The sequence below is a fragment of the Apium graveolens genome, chromosome 5 (assembly GCF_009905375.1).
Source record: "Apium graveolens cultivar Ventura chromosome 5, ASM990537v1, whole genome shotgun sequence".
Classification (NCBI taxonomy): domain Eukaryota; kingdom Viridiplantae; phylum Streptophyta; class Magnoliopsida; order Apiales; family Apiaceae; genus Apium; species Apium graveolens.
The window spans coordinates 304409121-304432421 of NC_133651.1; the positions used below are offsets into that span (position 1 = coordinate 304409121).

The following is a 23301-nucleotide window of genomic DNA, read 5'->3' on the forward strand; positions in this document are numbered from 1 at the left end:
TATATATATTTTTAGTGGTACTTTGATTTCACTTATTATTTAGTTTCACCACCTTTTGGTTTCACGTTTTAAGATTTATGTTATAACTATAAGTATATTATTTTTATCCTTTTTTATTCTTATAGGACTTATAATTGTAACTTTTAAAATTCCAATTAAATACTTTCTATGTCCCATTTATTTTTATACATTTTTCTTTTTTTTTAAATTTCCCATTCAATTCTTTCCTTTAGAAACCAATGCCGCTGAAGAAAAGGAGCATGCTGGACTAGAAAAAGGTAATAAAGCTATTTCAAGAATACAAGAGGAAAAATAAAAGGGGAATATATGTAGTTGGGCTATCCCAACTTATAACAAATCTTGGCAAGGTAAAAAGCCCAGGAAAAAGCCCAGTACTATTAGCTTCTATTTAACACTAGTAATATAGTGTTCACCACTCACCACCACCGTTGGCACATTTCTCAAATTCACAGATTTACACAACAAAATCAGGGTTTGGAAGATGGCAAGAATCAGCAGCAGGAGCAAGAATAGCAAGAAAAGCAGCAGCAGCAGCAAGAAGAGGTATGGTATCGAATTACTCCCTGAAGAACTCATGCTCAAAATATTTGTCTTACTGCCTGTTGTAACCCTCCTTCGCTGCAAATCAGTTTGCAAATCCTGGCTATCTCTTATATTAAACCCACAATTCGTCGAAACTCACTTGATTGAATCCCGGAAACGACAACCCTTGTCGATACTCAAACTTTTGGGAGACCAGTTTTACATTGATACTGATCATAAAACATCAAGCCACCTCCAGTTGCCAGAACATTTCACTGTTGTGACTGGTTCCGTATTGTGTTGTAATGGTCTTGTTTGTCTGGCCAATCTCGAATGTGATACTATTTATTTGTGGAATCCGATGATTAGGAAATTTAAGATACTACCTACTCCTAAATTTAAGCCAACTCCAGTTGCCAGAACATTTCACTTTTGTTCGTTTAAGCTAGGGTTTGGTTATGATGGTTTTTGTAATGATTACAAGATTGTTAGGATTGTTTTGTACACTGCGTATGCTCGTTACAAGACACGTGATTTTGTTTATTCGGTACATGTGGAGATGTATTCAGCCAATGAGGATTCTTGGAAAGAGATCGAGATTCCTGAATCAATAAAGTTTTTTAAGTTTTATCCATCTGGAGAGGTGGGTGTTTTTCTTCCTTAAACCCACGGGGTATTGTATTTCGAAGGCTTTTACGAGTTACTATCGTTTGATTTGCATGAGGAAGTGTTTAGAGTGTATCCATATCATGTACCTGGCAAATCTCCCATATATGAGCGAAATGAACAAAGAATGTCGCGTCTTTTAAATTTTGAAGGTTCTCTTGCTATGATATATGCTGAATCCATTGATGTTGGTGAATCATTTTACAGTCTATGGACATTTGATGTGGATTGTGGTAATGTGTCTTGGACTAAACAGTTCAATATTGAGAATAGGTCAGAGGATGATCTGGTAATTCTATATTTGGATGATGGACAGTTTATTGTTGTCAAAAAAAAATATTTTGGTCCTGGCAGTAATTATTATTACTACACAAAAAAACTTGCGAAGAAGTTTCTTCCACCTCCTGGTAGTTTTATCTGCACAGTTGCTAAGTACAGCGAGAGCCTTGTTTCACTTGAAGGGTTTGAAGAACTAGAGTAAAGTGGTGATTGCAGATATATAGTAGCATATGAAAAAAACGAAGCACAGTGTTGGTCATTAGCTTTTCAGTTTCATTACCATGTATTGTACTACTTTCTTGTATCACAAAGCTTTGTTTTATCAAAGCATTTGAACAACTTAAGCTATCGAATTGGCTATTTAATCAATTTAGTTTCATTGTATATTCTGACTTGCGGCATCTAACTTGATGTATTATCTTGTTTCATTATCCTCCTCATTCAGCAGTGCACTTATATTTGTTTATAATATCAGATCCTTGATTAGTTGAGTTCATTTTTATATCAAATTGGATTAAAGTTCAAATCTTCAATGTAATTTTTTAATAGAGTATTTACACTCTATATATCACACAACTTTTCCCTTTCTACTTTGATGACTTCTCTATTTTTCCTATTATATCCCCCTGTTGATTAAAACCAACAGTTCTTTGCATTAAAGCCTCCAAATCAAGTATACAAGATAGCCCCCTCCTTACTTTCTTTTGTATTTATTGAGATTTCTGAAAGAATTAGAATCATTTTGAAGTTGTTAAGTTGTGTGATTTGTGTTCCGTCAGATTGATTTAAAGTTTATAACTTATAGTTGTTATATACTTATATATTTGGGTGTGTGTTATTTGTGTAAAGATTGATTTGTATCTTTTAATGTATATGTGTGTGTGGAAGTATCTAGTAATTATCCGGTCTCTGTGTTATATTAGCCTTTCTGAATTCAAGTTAAAATTTTGTTCTTCTGGTTTTAGTTCTTTTTTTATTGAATTTGTTTGGTGTAACTGTTAACTAATGAAAGATTGTTTATCTTTAGGTGCTTGTCTCCGTATATCACACATATGTATGACATGCTAGGATATCGTAAGAACATGTTTTTGATAATCTGAACCTAAACATCACTATTACCTATTAAATGATTGATCTGCCAAATGAGTTGTTCGTTTAGATAAATAAGTTTAGTGGATTACTTGTTAGATTCGTGTTCTTAGGAGTCTGATTATTGATCTTTTTTATGGAATTCGTATTAATTGATTAAAAGATTTTTTCCCTCTATAGAATTTGGTTTATGATGAGAAAAGATAAAGTACGATTTCTGGCTGCACATTATCTCCCTACTAAGTGTGCTTGTATTGTAGATTCAAGAATGAAGTTTAAAGAAGCCATGCAACTTTTGGGAATATTTGTAGGTGGAGTTGTAAAATATGCGAGAGGGCCGAGGCAATGCTGTAGACGTGGAAGTAAAAAGTTAGCTCAATAGTAAAAAGTTGCCGGTAATTTCTCAACATCAGCCTGCAAGACGTGCAATGCAAGAGCATCTCATCTCTGTTCTACCCCAACTGGAATATTGTTCAAGTATGGTGTTTTAGAAACAAAAGAAAAAAGGTCCATGAACACTGCATAAATGTCTTTAGGATTTGGTTCAAGAAATGCACGCAAGCCCTTAGATGTTTCCTTCCTAATTTTAGATTATACTTGAGTATATTTAATATATATTCTTTTATATCGATATATGATAACTTGGATTGATCTTGACAATCTTATGTCTTTGAATTATAATAATAATTATTTTGCCATTTTATGCGTGATACACTGTTTTGTATTAAATTTAAAGGAATAGGTCCATATAATGACCTTCAGCTGCAAAAAGATAAGTGGAAAAGTTGATATAATACTTGGTCAATCTAATTTGATTTATTGTACTTGAAGATCAGTAGCAAATATGTTGTTATGCGGGTTATTTTTTCGTAGTGTCTCTTTCTGATTTATTAATGTAATTTTTGAACCGCTATTTTTATGATGATATATGTAATGCGAAAGTGCATTTCATAATTTTTTTTATCTGATTGGAATCATATTACATTACGCTGGAAGTTAGATTTTGTTTTGCTGTTCATGTGTACAATTTTTGTTGTAGAAATGACTAAATTTTTGGTGTTTCGCCTAGAATGAGATTGTGTCTTGGTGTTTTGTTTGATTGATTATGCTATGAAGATGATAGGTAACGTTTAGGAGAAGTGAAATTTAAATATATAAAGGGAGTTGGAGGTGTAAGAAAAAGATGACAGAGAGACATGGAGATGGGAGTGAAGGAGCTGCGAATAGGTAATGAAAGTGGTTGGAGATTAGAGTGATTTAAGTTGTAGATGATTTGTTGAAGTGAAATTGTGACAAAAATGAAAATAATGCTTAAAAATGACAACATAAATAGCACATTCTTAATCCTTTACATTTTAACCAACCAAAAAAATATAAAAGTATCCTTAATGTCTGATGGGAATTTAGTTTGCATATTGTTGCCCAGTAAAAATACAATTGTTTAAGGGGGGTTTGATACAACTGTATAAATGTTTCGAACAAGTAATAAAATATAACAGCTTTTTATATTTCTGATAAAAACTGTTACAAAACTCTCTCAAGAAATACTGATATTCTTGAGAGCTGCCAGGTCGAATAATACTCGAGTTCGATACACTATGTGATGACCTAAACTGTGTTTATATACCACACAGCTACATCTAAACAATCTAAGATATGCATTATCAAAAACTAACCGAAACTGATACATATCTTCAACTGAATAGAAAAAGTCCTATAACTCAGACGTAAAAGATATATATTCCACAATACAAGGAACAGAACAAATCCTCTAAGTTGACTGTCTCCAGATATTGATGACATCCAAATGCTGATGGTGTGTCAAATCTTGACGACATATCAAATACTGATGACACCCGAACAGCCAGATCCTGAGCTTCTTCTGATCATTGAGAATCAATACGTAACAATCTCCCCCAATTTATGCTTAATATAATGAAGCACAAATTCCATTCTCAATGATGCCAAAACCAACTACAAAATGTACAAGGAGTAAAGCTTACTTCAGTATCTTCAGATAACTGACAGTTATTTCCAGAAAAAAATTTCAATCTTTCCTCCTCCTTGTCTTATAGGACTTTAACAAGATTTTTCTTCAACTCTCTCCTCTCTTCAGTGTCTTCTCCAAGCTAATAGATGGTTGATCATAATTTAGAAATCGAGCTTTTGTTTATCTCAAGATCACCAATCAACACAAAGCTTAAACTGTCATCTTCATGATCAAGACTGAAGGATAACTGAGGACTGTTGAGAAAAACTTTTAGAACTGCAGCTTCCTTTTTCATCTTCATTTCTTGACCAGTATAAGTTCTCTACACAGGAAAATAATCACCATTGTATTTATCATCTTTCGTCATGACTCTTCTTCTGATGACTTCAAGTATCGTAGAAGACCAATTTCTGGTGACACTACTCTCAACTCTAAGAAGATAGTGAATGTATTTCAATTCTGTCACAGTCTTCATTAAGAGTTGCTACAATGTAAATCTATTTACTTTACCATCCCTCAAAAAGTACAGAATCTCTTCTCTGACATCATTATCATTTATCTTTTTATAAACAATCTTCACAGCTTCAACTTTCTCAAGATGTGAAGGAGAAACTCTTTCACCAAGACTCTCAGTCAGAGTATTTGTATCCAGCAGATCAGATTTTAGAATCTCCATATCCGAATGACCAATGCCTCCTCTGGTTCGAGATTTGACAAGTTTCAGTTTCTCATTATATTCCACCAAAGAAGGTTTCTTGATGGACTTATCAACATCTTCCTATTCTGAAATAGAATCTCTTAACCCTGTTGACACAAATTCAACATGATGGAACCCTTTAGGATAATCAAATGTATAAATGTCTTTCCATCTTTTATCCTTCTTGCCAAGAGGAGCGTAACTTGTAGACAAACCATGAATCTTCCCTTTTCCTTTATGTCATAGCTCTCTCTTTGATTTTAAAACTCTCTGCACATAATCTTTGCATGCTTGATCAGCTTTCCTTCTGTCAGCCTTTTCTTTTTCATCAACCTCTGAAATATGAAGAGTGACTACTGTAGTAAGGGCTGACTCATTTAATACTTCGATCACTTTTTCATCAGAGTCAAAATCAGTATTCAGGTTCACAGCATCAGGATCTGCTTTTACCTCAGGATTTATGTTTGCTTTAGGAGTTACATTTTGATTTGCTGTTTGAGCTTGATCAATGTTAGTGGATGACCTTTTCTTCCTTTGAATAATCAACTCCTCTAACTTCTGAACTTCTTCATCTTCTTCATGTCCTTGTACAGGAATATAACCTTCTCTGAATAGAACATTCAGAAATACATAATTGAATGCAGTCACTTGACTTGATTTAGAAGTCCTTCCTCTTCCTCCTTTTCCTCTGGCTCTTGTAGATCTTCCACCTCTTTTTCCTCTTCCTTTAGAAGTGTTAGCTCCAGATTCAATTTGAGCCATTAACTCCTTTTGTTGCATAACTGCTTCTTCAACTGTTAAATCAGGAAATTCCTCAGTTATATACCTGTTAGGTCACACAACACTATAGAAGAGGGTTGAATATAGTGTTGATATAATCAAATCGATTTAGAACACAAGCATGTAGCAGTAATCAAGTTTATTCAATATAATAAGCTCTGTTACAAAGTAGGTTAAACTACTCTCTCAGTGATGAACAATATCACTAAGAGCTGCTAGGTTATAATGTATAATCTTCTCGTGAATGATAACACATATAGTGTAAACCATAAGCTGTGTTTATATAGTACACAGTTACAAGATATCTTCTAATTGATATGGAATATAATTTTGTCTCCTAAAATATATCAATCAGGTATTATCCTTTTACAAGTCTTCTAGTCTTCCAACTCTAAAGCATATCTTCCAGTGTTTTAGTCCAGATCCTCTCCTGTAAATCAGCCGCATTCCTTATCTGAAGTCTTCCCGCACTTTAGTCCTGATATATCTTCTGACGCCTTAAGTTCTGATATAAGTTCTGACTTCTGTAAATTCTGATTTCCAGTAAGTCCTGATAAGTCCTGATATTAAGTTCTGAAACTAAACACATCAAATTAGTAATGACATCACAAATATATCTAACAATCTCCCCCAACTTGTAAATTATGAAAAATATACAAGTTAATAGATTTGATGATGTCAAAAATATTTAAGTCAAAATGCAATGAGAGTTTATTTAGACAACTAACTACAACTTACAGTCCTTGCAACTTTTACCAATTTTACTGAATCAATCTGAATCCAAATTAATTTCTGACAAAGTTTGATATCAGCTTCTCTTCTGTATTTCTCAGGACTTGAGCTAATATAGCCTTGACTTGCTTCATTTCTTCATCTTGACTTCCAATCTGGCAGATGGCAGTCCTAAGTGCTGATATGTGATTTCTTTCCAATCCATCACCAAGTCTGATTACCCTTGGGTGAGAGGAGTCTTCATTGTAGCATAGACATTTTTTTTTCAGAATAACTTCCATCTTAGCAGAATTCTTCTTCATTGGAATTTCACTTCCATCATCTTCAACTATCTTTGGAATAAATTCTGCAACCCTTGATCCAGAGATTCTGGCTTTATCCCTTATGGTCTTCATGATGAAATTTGACCATCTTCTGGTAACCTCAGACTTTATCTCCAAAAGATAATAAAAGAATTGAAGTTCTTTCACAGATTTGTTCAGCACATCTGATTCTGACATTCTGTATGTTCTTCCATCTTTAAGAAATAGAATCAGCTTTTATTCGACATTACTCTTATCATGAGTATCCAGTACCACTTGAACAGATATAACATTGTCAAGGTGTTTCTGTGTAACTTCCTCAAGTGGTTTGTCAGTTAATAAAAATGGATCTTTGATACTTACTTCAACTCCTGTTTTCAGCTTGGCTTCGCTTGATCCTAACCTCGATCTGTCTCTAGCTACTCTGGCATTCAATCCAACAGTCAAGAAATCAGATAGCAATTGACTTTTCTTAGGATCTTATGGTGTAACATTTTTCTATAAGAGTTTCTTCTTATCAGTAATTGTCATTTTGTTCAAATCAACTTGAGCTCTGTCAGAGGTTGATGTCTTGATGATTTGTTCAGGATTTGCAGATTCTTCTGTAACTTTTGTTCTTCACTCTGAACAACTTGAGCTATGTCAGATGTTGTCTTAGATTCTTCTGTCATCTTTCTTCTTTTCAGAGTTTCAACAGTTTCATCTTCTACAGCAGTATAATCAAAGACTTGAACCATTTTGCACACAGGATTCATCAGAATTTGAGGAATCTTCATTTTCTGCTTCTTTATTGGTTCATCAATCTTTGCTTTCCCTTTTGCCTTGGTATCAATTTCAACTTGTGATCTTGTCTTGGGCTTTGAAGCCTCAAAAGTTGACTTTTCCTTGATCACAATGCCTTTTTCCATAGGCCTTGGAGGTTTCTTTGCATTAGAAGCTTTAGACTTAGGATTTGTCTTCTTTGCTGCAAATCTAGCTTCTTCCTCCTTTAGAGTCTCTAAATCCATTCCAGGATTATCCTTGAGAAACAATCTTTTAGCAATTTCTTCATCAAGAGTCTGAATCTTGGGATCCTTATAGTAGACAGAGTTCTCACTTCCCTTAAGCTTCTGAGTTTGTAAAAACTTCTGAGAGTCTTGACTTTCAGCTTGAATCAGAATATCAGAACTTGATATCAGACTTTGATTATCAGAACTTGCTTTAAGAACTTGAGCATTCACAGCTTCAGAACTTGTATTCTTCTGTGTAGAAGATTTGCTAGAATCAGAAATTAGTTTCTGTGAAGAAACTTTGATGCTTTGCTTTTGACCTTTTCCCTTGCTAGGGTTTCCCTGGTCATCTTCAGAATCATCCTTTTTCTGCAGTGATTTGCTAATTGAGCATTTGGACTTAACTACCTTCTCCCCCTTTTTGGCATCATCTGACAGGAGTAGAGAAAGAAGGAGTTCCACTGAAGTTTGGATTTCATTAAGCTGTGTTTGTTGAGAAGCTTGATTCTGCAAGACCTCATCCAATTGGGCCTGCTACTTTTCTTGAACCTTCTCAATAGCTTCCACTTTCTCATGAATTGATCTGATAAACCTTTTTTTGTCTAGTTTGATCTCCATGTCTAGCTTATCATCTGATTCTTGAAGTTTATCAACTTTTTCTTGAGTTGTGGGGTGTAGACCTTGAAGAGATTTAGTATTGAGAGCTGTGACTTTTAGTTGGTGCTTGAAATCAAAATTTGTCAGCAACTCATCAGCTTTTGCAACATGTTCTGATAGGAACATATGAGCTGGGAATGAAGGTTCATTCCACTTCTTTTTCCATTCAACTCCTCTGTGAGTTTCCTCCCAAGGAACAGGAGCATCTTCTTCAACAAACTTAAGCAGTGCCTCCTTGCCAAGAATTGAAGCATTTACTGGAGCACTGTCTCCAGAGTTTGATAACATCTCATCATCTTCTGATAATACCAGAGTGTGTGTTACTGAAGGAGATTCTGGAACAACTTCATCTGTTTTAGGTTCCAAATTTAGAATTGGAGTAATAGGAATTTCAGCATGTAATGGAGAAACAGGTGGAGTTGACACATTTGCTTGTGGTGCTTCCAGATACAAGACAGATAGAATATGCAACCTGTGAATATCAATTTCAGGACTTAATCCTGAATCTTCAACTGTAGCTGCTTCTTTGAATGGAGAGATAGGAGGTGTGATCACTATGTCATGAACAGTGTTTTTAACAGCTGTCAAAGCTTCAATCACTATAGGTTCTGATGAGATCAGAGATTCCTGATCTCCTTCTAAAGCTTCTTCAGCATCCTCATATTGAGCTTGTGTAATTTTCACACCTGCTCTCGTCTTCTTTGATCTTCTGGATGGTGGAGTGACATTATCCTTATCAAAATTTGAAGATCTTTTTCTTTTCAAAATCCCAAACCCCTCAGCTTCATTCTCCTTCTGAAGAGTTGATTCTTCAGCTGCTACTGTCACGGGTTCTGATGCTGGAACCTAGACTTGTTCATCCTCATCAGATTCATCTCTCAGAATCATCCTTCTTTTTCTCCTTGGTGGAGATTTAGGCATAGAGGTAGTTCTTTTGATTGTGGGCCTAGAGGATATGTCAGATTTTACAACTGGCACCTTGTGAGAAGTACCAGAAGTTGGTTTGGATTTGAGAGGTGAGGTTCTGATAGTAGTTGCTGATGATTGTGGTTGAGAGGATTGTGCTGGTTGATAGTAGGTTCTGATAGTAGGTTGTGGTTGAGTATTGGAAGACTGTGTTGGTGGAGGTTGAGAAGTAGTAGACTGTGTAGGTGCAACATCAGGATATATGGTTGTGTATGTGTGAGGATCAGAATTTACTAAGAACTGTTTTACAGATTGAGGAATTTGGAGGGGTCTTAGTATATTCTTCTTATTATCAGTAGATAATAAGTCTCTGAAAGCCCTTTTGTGAAGTTTAAAGGGTTCAATTGTCTCACTAAAGTTTTGAGGTGCATCAGAACAACAAAAATTGTATATAAGTTGACAGAATCTAGCAAAATATACTATGTTGCTATCTTCTTTCATCCTATAACCTATAAACCCTAGAACAACACTAGCAAAATCAAAATGATTTTGATTAATAAGAGCATACCCAATTTGCTGACTCAGGATTGGTATAGCATCAAAGTTGGAGCATTTGTTGGCAAAGGATTTGGTATTGTAATCAAAAAAGAAGCTCCACTCCCTCCTTATGTAGGGCCTCTTCAGTTGTCCCAGCTTGCACAAAGATTTCTCATAGCCAAGATTTGCCATCATGTTTAAAGTACTGACTCTCCAACTTGTGAACTGTAAGTACAGTTTTCTGGCAGATGCAATGCTTGTCGAACAGTTGACAAGGTAACCAGATGCTCATCTTCCCCAGTTGTGAAAATGATACTTGGGGACCCATTTTCACCACCATCATCATATACCCCAGACCTCCAGAACTCCGGAATTTGTTTTCCTGATAGAAGCTGTGGTTGGGTCAGAGCATAACCAATTTCACTTCGAGCAAGAAAATCTTGAATGAAGTGAAGTTCAGAAGGAGTCTCGTCCTTGTTGAGAATAGCCATGTAGTTGTTGGGAACAAACTTGGCTCCATCATAGATAAGGGGTCCTTAGGTGCCATTTCTGTCAGAAATTAAGTGAAAAGTTGTGTGTTTGCAAGGTGTTTGATAAAATGCCTGTAAGAAAGTCCGTTAGAAAATAGAGAGAGAGAGAGAGAGAGAGAGAGAGAGTGAAAGAAATAAGAGATAAGATAAGAGAGAAGTTAAAAGATTTGATAATCTTGTATCTCTAATATTTATACTTTGTCCACTCAACAGCTCTTTTTGGAAGTAAAACCAACATTTTACACCTGGCAGCATGTAAACAGTCAAAACATTATTAGTGGGCATGATAAACGTGCAGTAATTATTGCGCACATGCGGTTACCAAAACAAACACGCACCCCGTTAACCAAATGATTAGCAATGTTTTTATCTCACTTAAATAATTTCTGATAAATATGACTGTTACAGTACCACAAATAAGTCAAGTAAATAAATAATGTCACGTAAGCATCAGGATTTGCATCAGAACTTGACTCTTATCTGAATATAACGGTCATCAGAACATGGCTTCTGTACTCAAAAAGTAAATGACTGTTTCTGTGATTCTTCACATAAATACTGACTGGTTTCTTCAGAGTTTAATCATCAGAACTTATATCAGAACTTGTCCTCAGAATTTATGCAAATAATACTTAACTATTTGTCAGAAACAACTTAATCACCATAGTAATTTTCATCATTCATATGGAGTGATAGTGTGTGTTTGTGCAAATGATCAGATAAAGATTAAAGTCTGATAAACTTCAGTATATCTTAGAAATAAGGCATAACTAAGAAAAATGCTTAAAATCTGCCTTTAATTGTGAAGTCTACTGTAGAATAAAGTTATGCAAGAGTCCACCTCAACTATTTGTGCTCATTTTATGCATCTTTTGAAATTCTTTAGACACTGGCTTCTCAGTGTAAGTGAGTTACAACTGCCATCAGAATTTATGCTGTTATCAGAATATTTCTCCAGTAATCAGAGAATGTGAAAAGTCACCAAGAAAAATTAATTTGCTTTTCTAATGCATATTACTTAATACCAGCAATGCACTTTGGTCTTCCCTTTCACATATATTACTCTAGATCTCAAAGGAGTACCTGATTTTAATTTATTAATTTTTTATTTCCTTCAGATAAGTGAGGCTTATCAAGCATGTAGTTCATCCTTAAGATTTACTGACATCAGAATTTGACAGTTAAGAAGCAATAATCTAGTTTGTGACTTAGTAATAAGATACACAAAGTAAATTTGACCAAGATCAAAATCAGAATTTGCTTGTGTTATTGATTTCCACATAAACAACTAATTCAAACATGGGATTTATAGTTTGTTAAAGAGTACTAAGTCAGCATCTAACACAATAATCCTTATTGGATTGAATAGTCACAGAACATTCAAAACACTTTCAGAGTTTATAGAATCACATCAGATAACAAGCAGTGTGTAATATGAAACAATTTAAGCACATATTACATTGAGATAAGAGAATCTGTAAACACTGATCATAAAGTCTGATGCATGAGAACAAAAACTAAACAGATTTTGAGAAAGAACCTGAAACCACTCCAAGTTCATTTACCAGTCTTGTAAAGGTAGCTTCACATAGTGGTTTTGTGAAGATATCTGCTAGTTGTTGATCTATTGGAATAAAATACAATTCCACTATACCTTCCATCACATGTTCCCTTATGAAATGGTACCTGATGCTGATGTGCTTTGTCATTAAGTGTTGAACTGGATTTCCTGTATTTTAGAAAATTCTAACCCATAGTCCAGTAGCTGATTCTTCATCCAAAGAATCTGTGCACAACAGCTTCCTGCAGCAATATATTATGCTTCTGCAGTTGATGTGGAAATTGATTTCTGTTTCTTGCTAAACCAAGAAACCAATCTGCCTCCAAGAAATTGGCAGCTTCCACTAGTGCTTTTCCTGTCTATTTTACATCCTGCAAAATCTGCATCTGAGTAACCTATTAGCTTAAAATCTGATTCCCTAGGATACCACAATCCTAGATCAGATGTACCCTTGAGGTACTTGAAAATTCTTTTAACAGCTATTAGATGAGGTTCTCTTGGATCAGCCTGAAATCTTGCACAAAGACTGGTAGCATACAAGATATCAGGTCTACTTGCAGTTAAATAGAGTAAAGAGCCAATGATACATCTGTAGTTAGTAATATCTACTGATGCTCCAGTATCTTTATCTAACTTGGTTGCAGTGGCCATGGGAGTTGATGCAGTAGAACTGTCTTGCATTCCAAACTTTTTGAGTAAATTTCTGGTGTACTTGGATTGATTTATGAAAGTACCTTCTTCAGTTTGCTTGACTTGAAGTCCCAAAAAATAGCTAAGTTCTACCATCATACTCATTTGATATCTTCACTACATTAACTTGGAAATTCTTTCACAAAGTTTTGTATTTGTAGAGCCAAAGATGATATCATCAACATATATCTGTACCAAAAGTAAGTCATTTCCATGGTTGAGGTAGAAAAGAGTCTTGTCAATTGTGCCTCTGTGAAGTCCACTTTCCAGAAGGAATTGTGTTAGAGTCTCATACTATGCTCTAGGAGCTTGCTTTAGGCCATAAAGTGCTTTGTAAAGCCTGTAGATATGATTTGGAATATTTGGATCTACAAAGCCTGGAGGTTGTTCAACATATACCTCTTCCTCTAATTCTCCATTGAGAAAAGCACTTTTCACATCCATTTGAAAAACTTTGAACTTCTTGTGAGCAGCATAAGCCAAAAAGATTCTTATGGCTTCTAATCTAGCAATTGGAGAAAATATTTCATCATAGTCAATACCCTCTTGTTGAGAGTAACCTTTAGCAACCAGCCTTGCTTTATTTCTTATAATTATACCATCACTGTCAGTTTTGTTTCTGAACACCCATTTTGTGCCAACAATTGATCTGTCCTTTGGTCTTGGCACTATGGTCCAGACTTTATTTCTTTCAAATTCATTTAACTCTTCCTGCATTGCTTGCACCCAATCAGCATCTTGAAGAGCTTCTTCCACTTTCTTTGGTTCAGTCTGAGATAGAAAGGAATGATAGAGACATTCATTTGATGTTGCTATTCTAGTTCTGACACCTGCTTCAGGATCTCCAATTATTAAGTCAGGTGTATGTGATTTAGTCCACTTCCTTGCAGATGGAAGTTGATCTCTAGAACTGGATCCTCCCCCATGATTCATGTTGTCTCCATCAGCATTTTCTAATGCTCCCCCTGAAGTTATGCTCTCTGAGATTCCAGAATTTGAGTTGGATCCTTCAGGAATTGAAGAATCAGAGTTTCCAGAATTATCAAAATTTGGCTCATCAGCACTTGATGAATCAGAACTTAAAGAGCCAGTGACAGGTTCTGATGCTTCTTGAGAGTCTTGAGATGTGGTATCATCATCAACTTGCTCCCCATGAACAGGTGCATTTTCCCTTGGAGCAGTTACCACAGTTTCAATGACATCATAATTTAACCCGTCAAAACTTACAGGATCAGGATTTAGGTCATCAGAATTTACAGAATCAGAATTTACATCTTCATTTTCAAATCTCAGTTGATCATGATCATTAAAATCTTCAAGTCCAGTAATCTTTTTATCATCATAAGATACATTGATAGATTCCATGACAACCCTTGTTCTTAAATTATAGACTCTTAAGGCTTTTGTGGAAAGTGGATATCCAAAAAAAATTCCTTCATCAGCTTTTAGATCAAATTTTTACAGTTGTTCGGGATGAGTCTTAAGAACAAAACACTTGCATCCAAATACATGAAAGTATTTCAGATTTGGCTTCTTTTTCTTTACCATCTTATATGGTATTTTTCCATGCTTGTTTATGAGTGTAGCATTCTATGTAAAACAAGCAGTTTGCACAACTTCAGCCCCAAAATAGGTTGGTAGCTTTGCTTCATCAAGCATAGTTCATGCAGCTTCAATAAGAGTCATGTTCTTTCTTTCTACAACTTCATTCTGCTGTGGAGTTCCAGGTGCAGAAAATTCCTGCTTAATTCCATGCTCTTTGCAGAACTCTTCCATGATTAAATTCTTGAACTTAGTGTCATTATCACTTTTTATTATTTTAACAGAATCTTTGACTAACTTATCCAGCAGTCTGACATGATCAGTTAGAGTAGATGCAGTTTCATTCTTCTTGTGCAAGAAATACACCCAAGTGTATCTTGTGAACTCATCCGCTATAACCATAGCATATTTTTTCTTTGCAATAGACATGACATTGACTGGACCAAATAGATCAACATGCCGTAAGTGATAAGGCTCAAGAATTGAGGATTCAGTTTTGCTCTTGAATTAGGATTTTCTTTGTTTTGCCTTTTGACATGAGTCACAAAGACCATCAGGAGCAAATATTGATTTTGGCAGTCCTCTCACAAGATCTTTCTTTACTAGCTCATTTATGTTGTTGAAATTTAAATGAGAGAGTCTCTTGTGCCAATTCCAGCTTTCTTCAATTGATGCTCTGCCTAACAGATAGATTGCAGAACCATTAGAATTTGTTGAAAGTCTGGCTTCATATATGTTACCATGTCTGTAACATTTCAGAACCACTTTTCCTGTAGAATTACTTACAACTTCACAGGGTTCCTCAAAGAAATCGACATGATAACCTCTGTCACAGATTTGACTCACACTTAGCAGATTATGTTTAAGTCCTGAGACAAGAGCTTCTGATTCAATTATGACATTCCCAAAATTGATATTGCCATATCCCGGAGTTTTTCCCATGTTGCCATCTCCACAAGAAACTCATAGGTCAGCTTTCTCCACAAAGTCTGATAGTAGGGCTTTATTTCCAGTCATATGTCCTGAACATCCACTGTCCAGAACTAGGATGTTTTTCCTGTTGCCCTGCAATCACAAAGACCACTATTGGTTAGTTCTAAGGACCCAGACTTGTTTGGATCCTTTGGCCTTTTTAAGTTTGTTAGCATTTGCAGCGGATTTAGTTTCAAAGTTTATGCTAATATGCTTTTTATCATACTTTATATCAGAATTTACACTAGAAGAAATTACACTAACTTTCTTTAAAGAAGGTTTTATTTGATAATAATCATAGTACAAACTATGATACTCCTTACAAGTATAAATAGAATGCCATAAACTATCACAATGAAAACAAGGATTTTGTGGTTTAAACCTAACAGACTGACTCTTAACTCCTGATCTAGGAGGTAAAAAGTTTATATCTTTATTTTTCCTGCAAAAAGAAGCAAGATGGTTAGAGTTTCCAAAATTATAGCATTTCTTTCTAGGAGCATTAGGAACAGGCATATAATTATTGTTTTTATTCACACCTTCCTTTCCATTCCTATTTTTCCTAGCTTCCTTTACCTTGTTCACATTTTTAATCTCTTTCAGCTTATACTTAAGTTGCTTCTTTGTCATTAAGCCAACATTTACCACAGTTTGTTTATCTTGACTTAGTTTGTCATATGTTAATTTGTTCTTAACTTCCTTTTCAGATTATCACTTGTCAGAATTTGACACAAACTTGACAGGATTAACTTTAGGCTTTTCATCTTTCTTGGTAAAGTTTGGTATAGATGACACAGTTTCCTCTTCTTCTTTATCATCTAGATAACCTAGTCCTTCTTTCCAATTTCCATTTTCTAAGATTTTATGAGTTGTTCTTCCAGAGTTAGTCCAAGTTTTGATTATCTCCTTTTCCTTTTCCAGTTCAGATTTATTCAATTTATTCAATTTTAGCAGTTCATCTTTAACATAAAAAGCCTCATCTCTTTCTTTCTGAGTTTGATGGAATATAACTAACTCTTTTTCCAAGTAGACATTTCTGTTTCTAAGAGCAAGACTTTTAGATTTAATCTTTCATTTTCTAAAGTCTGATCTCTAAAACTAATGAACATGGTTTTCAGATATAATCTTAGCTCAGAAATATTATCAGTATGAAAAGCAAGAGTTGAATGAGGTACCTTCAATTCAGCAGTTCTAGAACTGCTATCAGCATTTGCCATCAAAGCATAGTTCACCTCTTCTTCGGAATCTGAAGTGTCTGCCCAGTTTTTCTTCTTTGTGATAAGTGTCTGGCCTTTATCACTTTTTCCTTTCTTGCAGTAAGGTGAGATGTGGCCTCTTTCACCACAATTGTAGCATTTGACATTTGAGTTATCTCCTCTGTTAGACTTTCCTCCTTTTTCTTCAGTCTTTCTGAACCCTTTCTTTTGAGAACTTCCACCTTTCCTAGAAAACTTCTTACCCTTTTTGAATTTCTTGTAGGCTATCTTTGTGATACCCTTCACCATACACAGTTGCATCATCTCTGCATCAACATCCACTTCAGATAAATTTTCAGATTCTGAATCGTCATCATCAGAATATGATGACTCTGAATCAGGCTGTATGATGAGAGCCTTTCCTTTGCCCCTCTTTGAGACAACCACTTTAGGAGATTCCTCCTCAGCTTTAAGTGCAACTGTCTTTGACTTTCTTCCATGCCTTTTGCTCTTTTGATCCATCTCAAGTTTATGAGTCTTGAGCATACCATAAATTTCATCAAGAGTAGTTTCAGCAAGGTCATAGTTGTCTCTTATGGTAGTAGACTTCAAATCCCAATTTTCAGGAAGAGCTAAAAGAAATTTTAGATTTGAATCTTCAAGATCATATTCCTTGTCCACCAGTAACAGATCATTCAAGAGTTTGGCAAATTTGTCATATAAATCAGTTAGTGACTCATCAGCTTTTGAGTCAAAGTGCTCATACTCTTGTGTGAGTATAGTCTTCCTGTTCTTTTTGATGGCTTCAGTTCCCTGGCATCTTGTCTCCAAAGCATCCCATATTTTCTTTGCAGTCTTGCATCCAATTACCCTATTTGACATGACATTGTCAATTGCACTATGAAGCAAATGCCTTACCCTTGCATCCTTGGCAATAGATGAGATGTCTTCAGGTGTGTAATTACCTTTCTCCTTTGGTATCACCTTTGCTGGTTGATCAGCAACTGCAACAGAGAGCTTGGTAGGCTTATATGGTCCATCATTAATTCTATCAAGGTATTCTGGATCTGTGGCTTCCAGAAACATAGCCATATTTACCTGCCATATAGGATACTCAAATGCTCTCAGTATGGGAACCCTAATACTCTCGTATCGACTGTGGGTTTGATTGTTTTGAGTATCTTGAGTTTTGGTAGGCTTATGTGGAGTTTGTGTTTCGTCAGACATGATTGTAAACTGGATCTCACTGTTTATATCAACAGAGATGCTCTGATACCACTTGTTAGGTCACACAACACTATAGAAGAGGGTTCAATATAGTGTTGATACAATCAAATCGATTTAGAACACAAGCATGTAACAGTAATCAAGTTTATTCAATATAATAAGCTCTGTTACAAAGTAGGTTAAACTACTTTCTCAGTGATGAACAATATCACTAAGAGCTTCTAGGTTAAAATGAATAATCTTCTCGTGAATGATAACACATATAGTGTAAACTCTAAGCTGTGTTTATATAGTACACAATTATAAGATATCATCTAATTGATATGGAATATAATTCTGTCTCCTAAAATATATCAATCAGATATTATCTTTTTACAAGTCTTCTAGTCTTCCAACTCTAAAGCATATCTTCCAGTGTTTTAGTACAGTCCTCTCCTGTAAATCAGCCGCATTCCTTATCTGAAGTCTTCCCGCACTTAAGTCCTGATATATCTTCTGACGCCTTAAGTTCTGATATAAGTTGTGACTTTAGTAAGTTCTGATTTCCAGTAAGTCCTGATTTCTAGTAAGTCCTGATAAGTCCTGATATTAAGTTCTGAAACTAAACACATCAGATTAGTCATGACATCACAAATATATCTAACAATACCCAAGAGCACTCCTAGCATTCTTTTGCTCAAACATCTTGTCTTTGTAGTACAAGATAATCTCTTCACCTGTTTCCTTATGTCTGTAAGGAAAGAATAACTCTTTAGCATCTGCTAAATTAGAGATTGTAACATCATCATCCTCAGGAGCATTAGTAGTAGTCTTGTGCTTAGTTTTATGAGCACCAGTAGACTTCCTTTGTCCTGAAGAAACAGTCTTCTTGGAATGTTGAGGTTGTTGAGCAGTAGAAGCAATTTGAACGTCTGTAACTGGATTCTTATCACCATCATCATCAATATCTTTATCATTTATCTAAATAGAATATGATGTACATTTTGTAGCAACTATCTTCTCCCCCTTTTTGGCATCAGTATTTGAAAGAAGAGAAAACAGAGCATCCAGTTTGTCAGCTATAGAAGGGACCTTGTCTTCTAGGGAGGAAATTCTAGAGGCCATGTTATGTTGAGATTTAACAACATCTTTTATAGTAGTTTTCACACTCGTGATTTCAGCTGAGGTAGGTGTGTGAAGCATAAATCCATCAATTTTATCCTTGACAACAGCATAAGACTTCTTCATATCATCAAGGTCAGAGTGAATTCCTTTAACAAAAATAGTAGAGGCCTTAAGATGCAACTTCAGATCAGGAGTTTGAATTTCAACAAAGGTGCGATGAATATGTTGCAGGCCAACAGCAGATGAGATAGAGGTATTTTCAAGTCTCCATTTATAATCCCATTCTGTCTGTCGAAAATGCTCAGCATCAGCACTGTAATAAGATGGATTTTCATTGAAGTATGAAGAAGAACCAACATTGGACTTCTTAGATGCATCAATTGCAGTCTTAAGCTGAGCTATGTTAGAATCATCTGTATCACTGTCATTATTAGAATCAAACAACCCATCAGAAGGATTTGCAGAATTAGGCAGAATTGCCTTGCCTTTACATAAATCATTTGCAATAGGTGCCTGTGGCTGATGAGATCCTGAAAAAGAAATATGGTAAACCTAAATCTCTCTGTTCTTTTCAAGTGATCTCATCACTTCTCACACAATATATTACTTTTAAGAGTAATATGGTTCTCACAGAAGAAATTTTATAAGTAAGAAAAAAACTTATAAGATTCTTGTCTCAAGCTACCTCTCCTTTTTCCTGTACAGGAGAATGCCACTCAAAAATTTAATTTTCTCACATGATATTTTCACGCAGTCTCACAGAAAGGCTCAATCACACATATAGCAAAGAAATAAGAGATGGCTGAGAAGAGTAGTATGCTTGTCATATAAATAGAGGTAACCTTAGAGAAGAGACTATTTATAATCATACAAACATGAGAATATATGATAAATATAACAATACCTGAAGGTGAGTCCTCAAGTGGAAGTGATGATAGTGGAGGAACAAACAGCACATCGGGATGCTTTTTTAAACTAGCAACTAGTAGAGGATCATCAATAGTAACTAGCTCAGTTGAATGATGAATCTCTGTAGAAGTTGTTGTAACATCAGAATATGACCTGTCAAGAGGAGGTGAGAGACCAGCATCAGTACTTTGAACTGATGGTTCTTGTGGAGTCTGAGAAATATGAGCTGATTCAGCAATGCTTGGTGAAGGTTCTTGTGTGCTCATCTCAAAAATAGGATCATTGATGATTGCATCCACCTTTGACAGTTCCTCTTGATGAGCTTGCTTTTCTTGTAGTAGTTGAACAGAGTCAGCAAGAAGATCACTCTGAGCAATATTAATAATGATTTATGCAGCCTCGTTGTCTGCATCTTCCCTTTGAGAAGATGGTTCTTGTGTGACTGGATGTGTTGCAGTTGCTAAATCCCCTTGAGACTTAGGTTCTTGTGTACTGACATCCTTGGCAAGAGGCTGAGTCTTTTTTTCTTTCTGATGTAACCAACTACTTCTTCACTTTTTCTTTTCAACTTGCTCTTTGCAATTGTCTTGAGCTCAGCAGTTGCTTCAATCACTGGAAGCTTATCGAGCAGAGCACTAGCTTCAGTAGTTGGCTCCTTCGTTCCACTGGTGTCAACAGAGTCATCAGGATGATTAATAGTGGATTTCTTGGTTGTTGACAAAGACTCTGGTGGCATCTGATCATTGGAGTTAGAATCATCTCGTAGGATCAGTCTTCTTTTCCTGACTGGAAAATAGTTTTATTTCTTCCCACTCTCACTCAGTGAGGCTTGTTTAGCTTTTTGTCCAGATGTGATAGATTTGTTAACCAGCCTTTTCTTTGTTACAACTGATGTCTTTTGAGAGACAGTAGAGGAGGCTAATTTAGAGGCTGGGTGTGTTTGTTGTTTAGAAGAAGAAATGCTTGTGTTAGAAACAAGATGGGTGATTTCTTGATTCTTAGCATCAGGAAATGTGACAGAGGTGCCAGCATCAGGATTTGCAGGCACTTGTGTAGGAGTAGGTCTATTTCTTAATAGAAATTGCCTGACCTCTATAGGCAGAAAGGGAGGTCCTGAAAATTTATTCTTTTCATCCCTTTTAATATGATTAGTGATTGCTTTTTCAGAAATTTGAAAAATAAGAAGTAATTCATCATCATTAAAAATAGCATTAGGGCATAGAAAATTGAAAATCAGTTGTAGAAATCTAGTATACCCTATCACTCCTGATGCATCTGCTCTCCTAACAATTATGAATTGTAGTATAGTATTACCATAATCAAAATTACCAGAGTAAAGAAGAGAGTACCCAATTTTCAGAGAAGTGGATGGAAGAGCATCAAAATTTGTTGTTTTGTTCAAAAAACACCTACTGATGCAATCAAAGAAAAAGTTTCATTCTCTTTTCAGTTTAGTCCTTGCCATTTTTCCAATGGTTGTGATTTCTCCTTGATAGCCTAAAGTCCTTAGCATATCAAAAAGCTGCTTAGTGGTATGAGTATCAGGAGCACCACAGCTGTATTCCATACCTGCATGGCAGCCCTGTATGACACCTTGATAGGATTTTTAAGAGCATACCCAACTGGAGATTGGAGTAGAAAATCCTGAATATCATGAAAAGATGATGGTAGCTGCTGATGTGTAGGCAGAGCCAAGTAATTGTTAGTGCCAAATGTATTTCCATGAATGATTGTGGTTTGGCTGAAGAGTGGTGAGACTTCAGACAATGTCATGATGTATATAGCTTGTGAGAGAGAGTATAAGTGAGATATAGCAAATAAATTCACCCAATTCATCATGCATATAATAAAATACATCAAATAGTCCTGGCTTAATATCTAGAATAACATTTTGGACATATCAGGATTTGATCAATATACATCAGGATTTGATCAAATATAAATTGAAAAGAATTTATTTGTCCCAACTAACCATACCAAGTTCATTGACAAGCTTTATAAATGTTGCTTCAGGTAATGGCTTTGTGAAGATATCAGCCAGCTGCTGATCAGTAGGAACAAAATGAAGCTCGATGGTTCCTTCCATGACATGCTCTCTTATAAAGTGATATCTGATACTGATATATTTGGTGAGAGAGTGTTGCACTGGATTTCCTGTCATAGCAATAGCACTTTGATTATCACAGTAAATAGGAACTTTTGAAAATGATAATCCGTAGTCCATGAGCTGATTTCTCATCCATAACAATTGAGCACAGCAACTCCCATCTGCAATATATTTAGCCTCAGCAGTTGAAATAGAAATATATTTCTGCTTCTTACTGAACCATGAGACTAATCTGCCTCCCAAAAACTGACAGCTCCCTGATGTACTCTTCCTGTCTATTTTGCATCTAGCAAAATCAGCATCTGAATAACCACATAATGCAAAATCAGCTTCCCTTGCATACCAGAGACCAAGTGAAACAGTACCCTTGAGGTATCTGAAAATTCTCTTTACTGCAATTACGTGTGGCTCCCTTGGATTTTCCTGAAATCTTGCACACAAATAAGTGGCAAACATAATGTCTGGCCTACTAGCAGTTAGGTATAAAAGTGAACCAATCATACCTCTGTAGCTTGTGACATCAACGGTTGTACCTTCATGAGGATCAAGTTTTGTAGCAGTTGTCATAGGAGTACTTGTAGTTGCACTTTCTTGCATATTAAACCTCTTCGATAGATTCCTAGTGTACTTGGACTGATTAATATAGATGCCATTATCAGTCTTTTTAATTTACAAACCCAAGAAATAGCTCATCTCTCCCATCATACTCATTTGATATCTTGATTGCATCAACTTCGAAAACTTATCACACAGTGTTTTATTAGTTGATCCAAAAATGATATCATCCACATAAATTTGAACTAAAAGCAAATCTTTACCTTTATTCAGATAAAATAAGGTTTTATCTATTGTACCTCTTTTGAATCCACTTTCAAGTAAAAATTTAGCAAGGGTTTCATACCATGCTCTAGGTGCTTGCTTCAGTCCATAGAGTGCTTTATCAAGTCTGTAAATATAGTCAGGATGTTTAGGATCCACAAATCCTGGTGGTTGTTCAACATAGAGTTCCTCTTCAAGTTCTCCATTGAGAAATGCACTCTTGACATCCATCTGGAAGACTTTAAACTTCTTGTGAGCAGCTTATGCCAAGAAGATTCTGATTACTTCCATCCTAGCAACAGGAGCAAATGTTTCATCATAGTCAATACCTTCCTGTTGGGAATAACTTTAGCCATCAATCTTGCCTTGTTTCTGATGATTGTTCCATCAGAATCAGTCTTATTTCTGAAGACCCACTTTGTGCCTACAATTGACCTGTTCTTAGGTCTAGGACCAGCTTTCATACTTCATTTTTTT

At 35.5% G+C, this 23301-nt stretch overlaps 1 protein-coding gene across 1 annotated transcript; it reads left to right on the forward strand.

The window, feature by feature from the left end:
- Nucleotides 1-502: 502 nt before the first annotated feature.
- LOC141661158 (putative F-box protein At3g16210) lies at nt 503-1207 on the forward strand. The gene has a single exon (XM_074468141.1). It carries the CDS (start codon nt 503-505, stop codon nt 1205-1207), a length of 705 nt encoding a protein of 234 aa, XP_074324242.1.
- The last annotated feature ends 22094 nt before the right edge of the window (nt 1208-23301 follow it).

Coding starts and splice junctions, on each gene's coding strand:
- LOC141661158 (XM_074468141.1), top strand. CDS start 503: ATGGCAAGAATCAGCAGCAGGAGCAAGAATAGCAAGAAAAGCAGCAGC.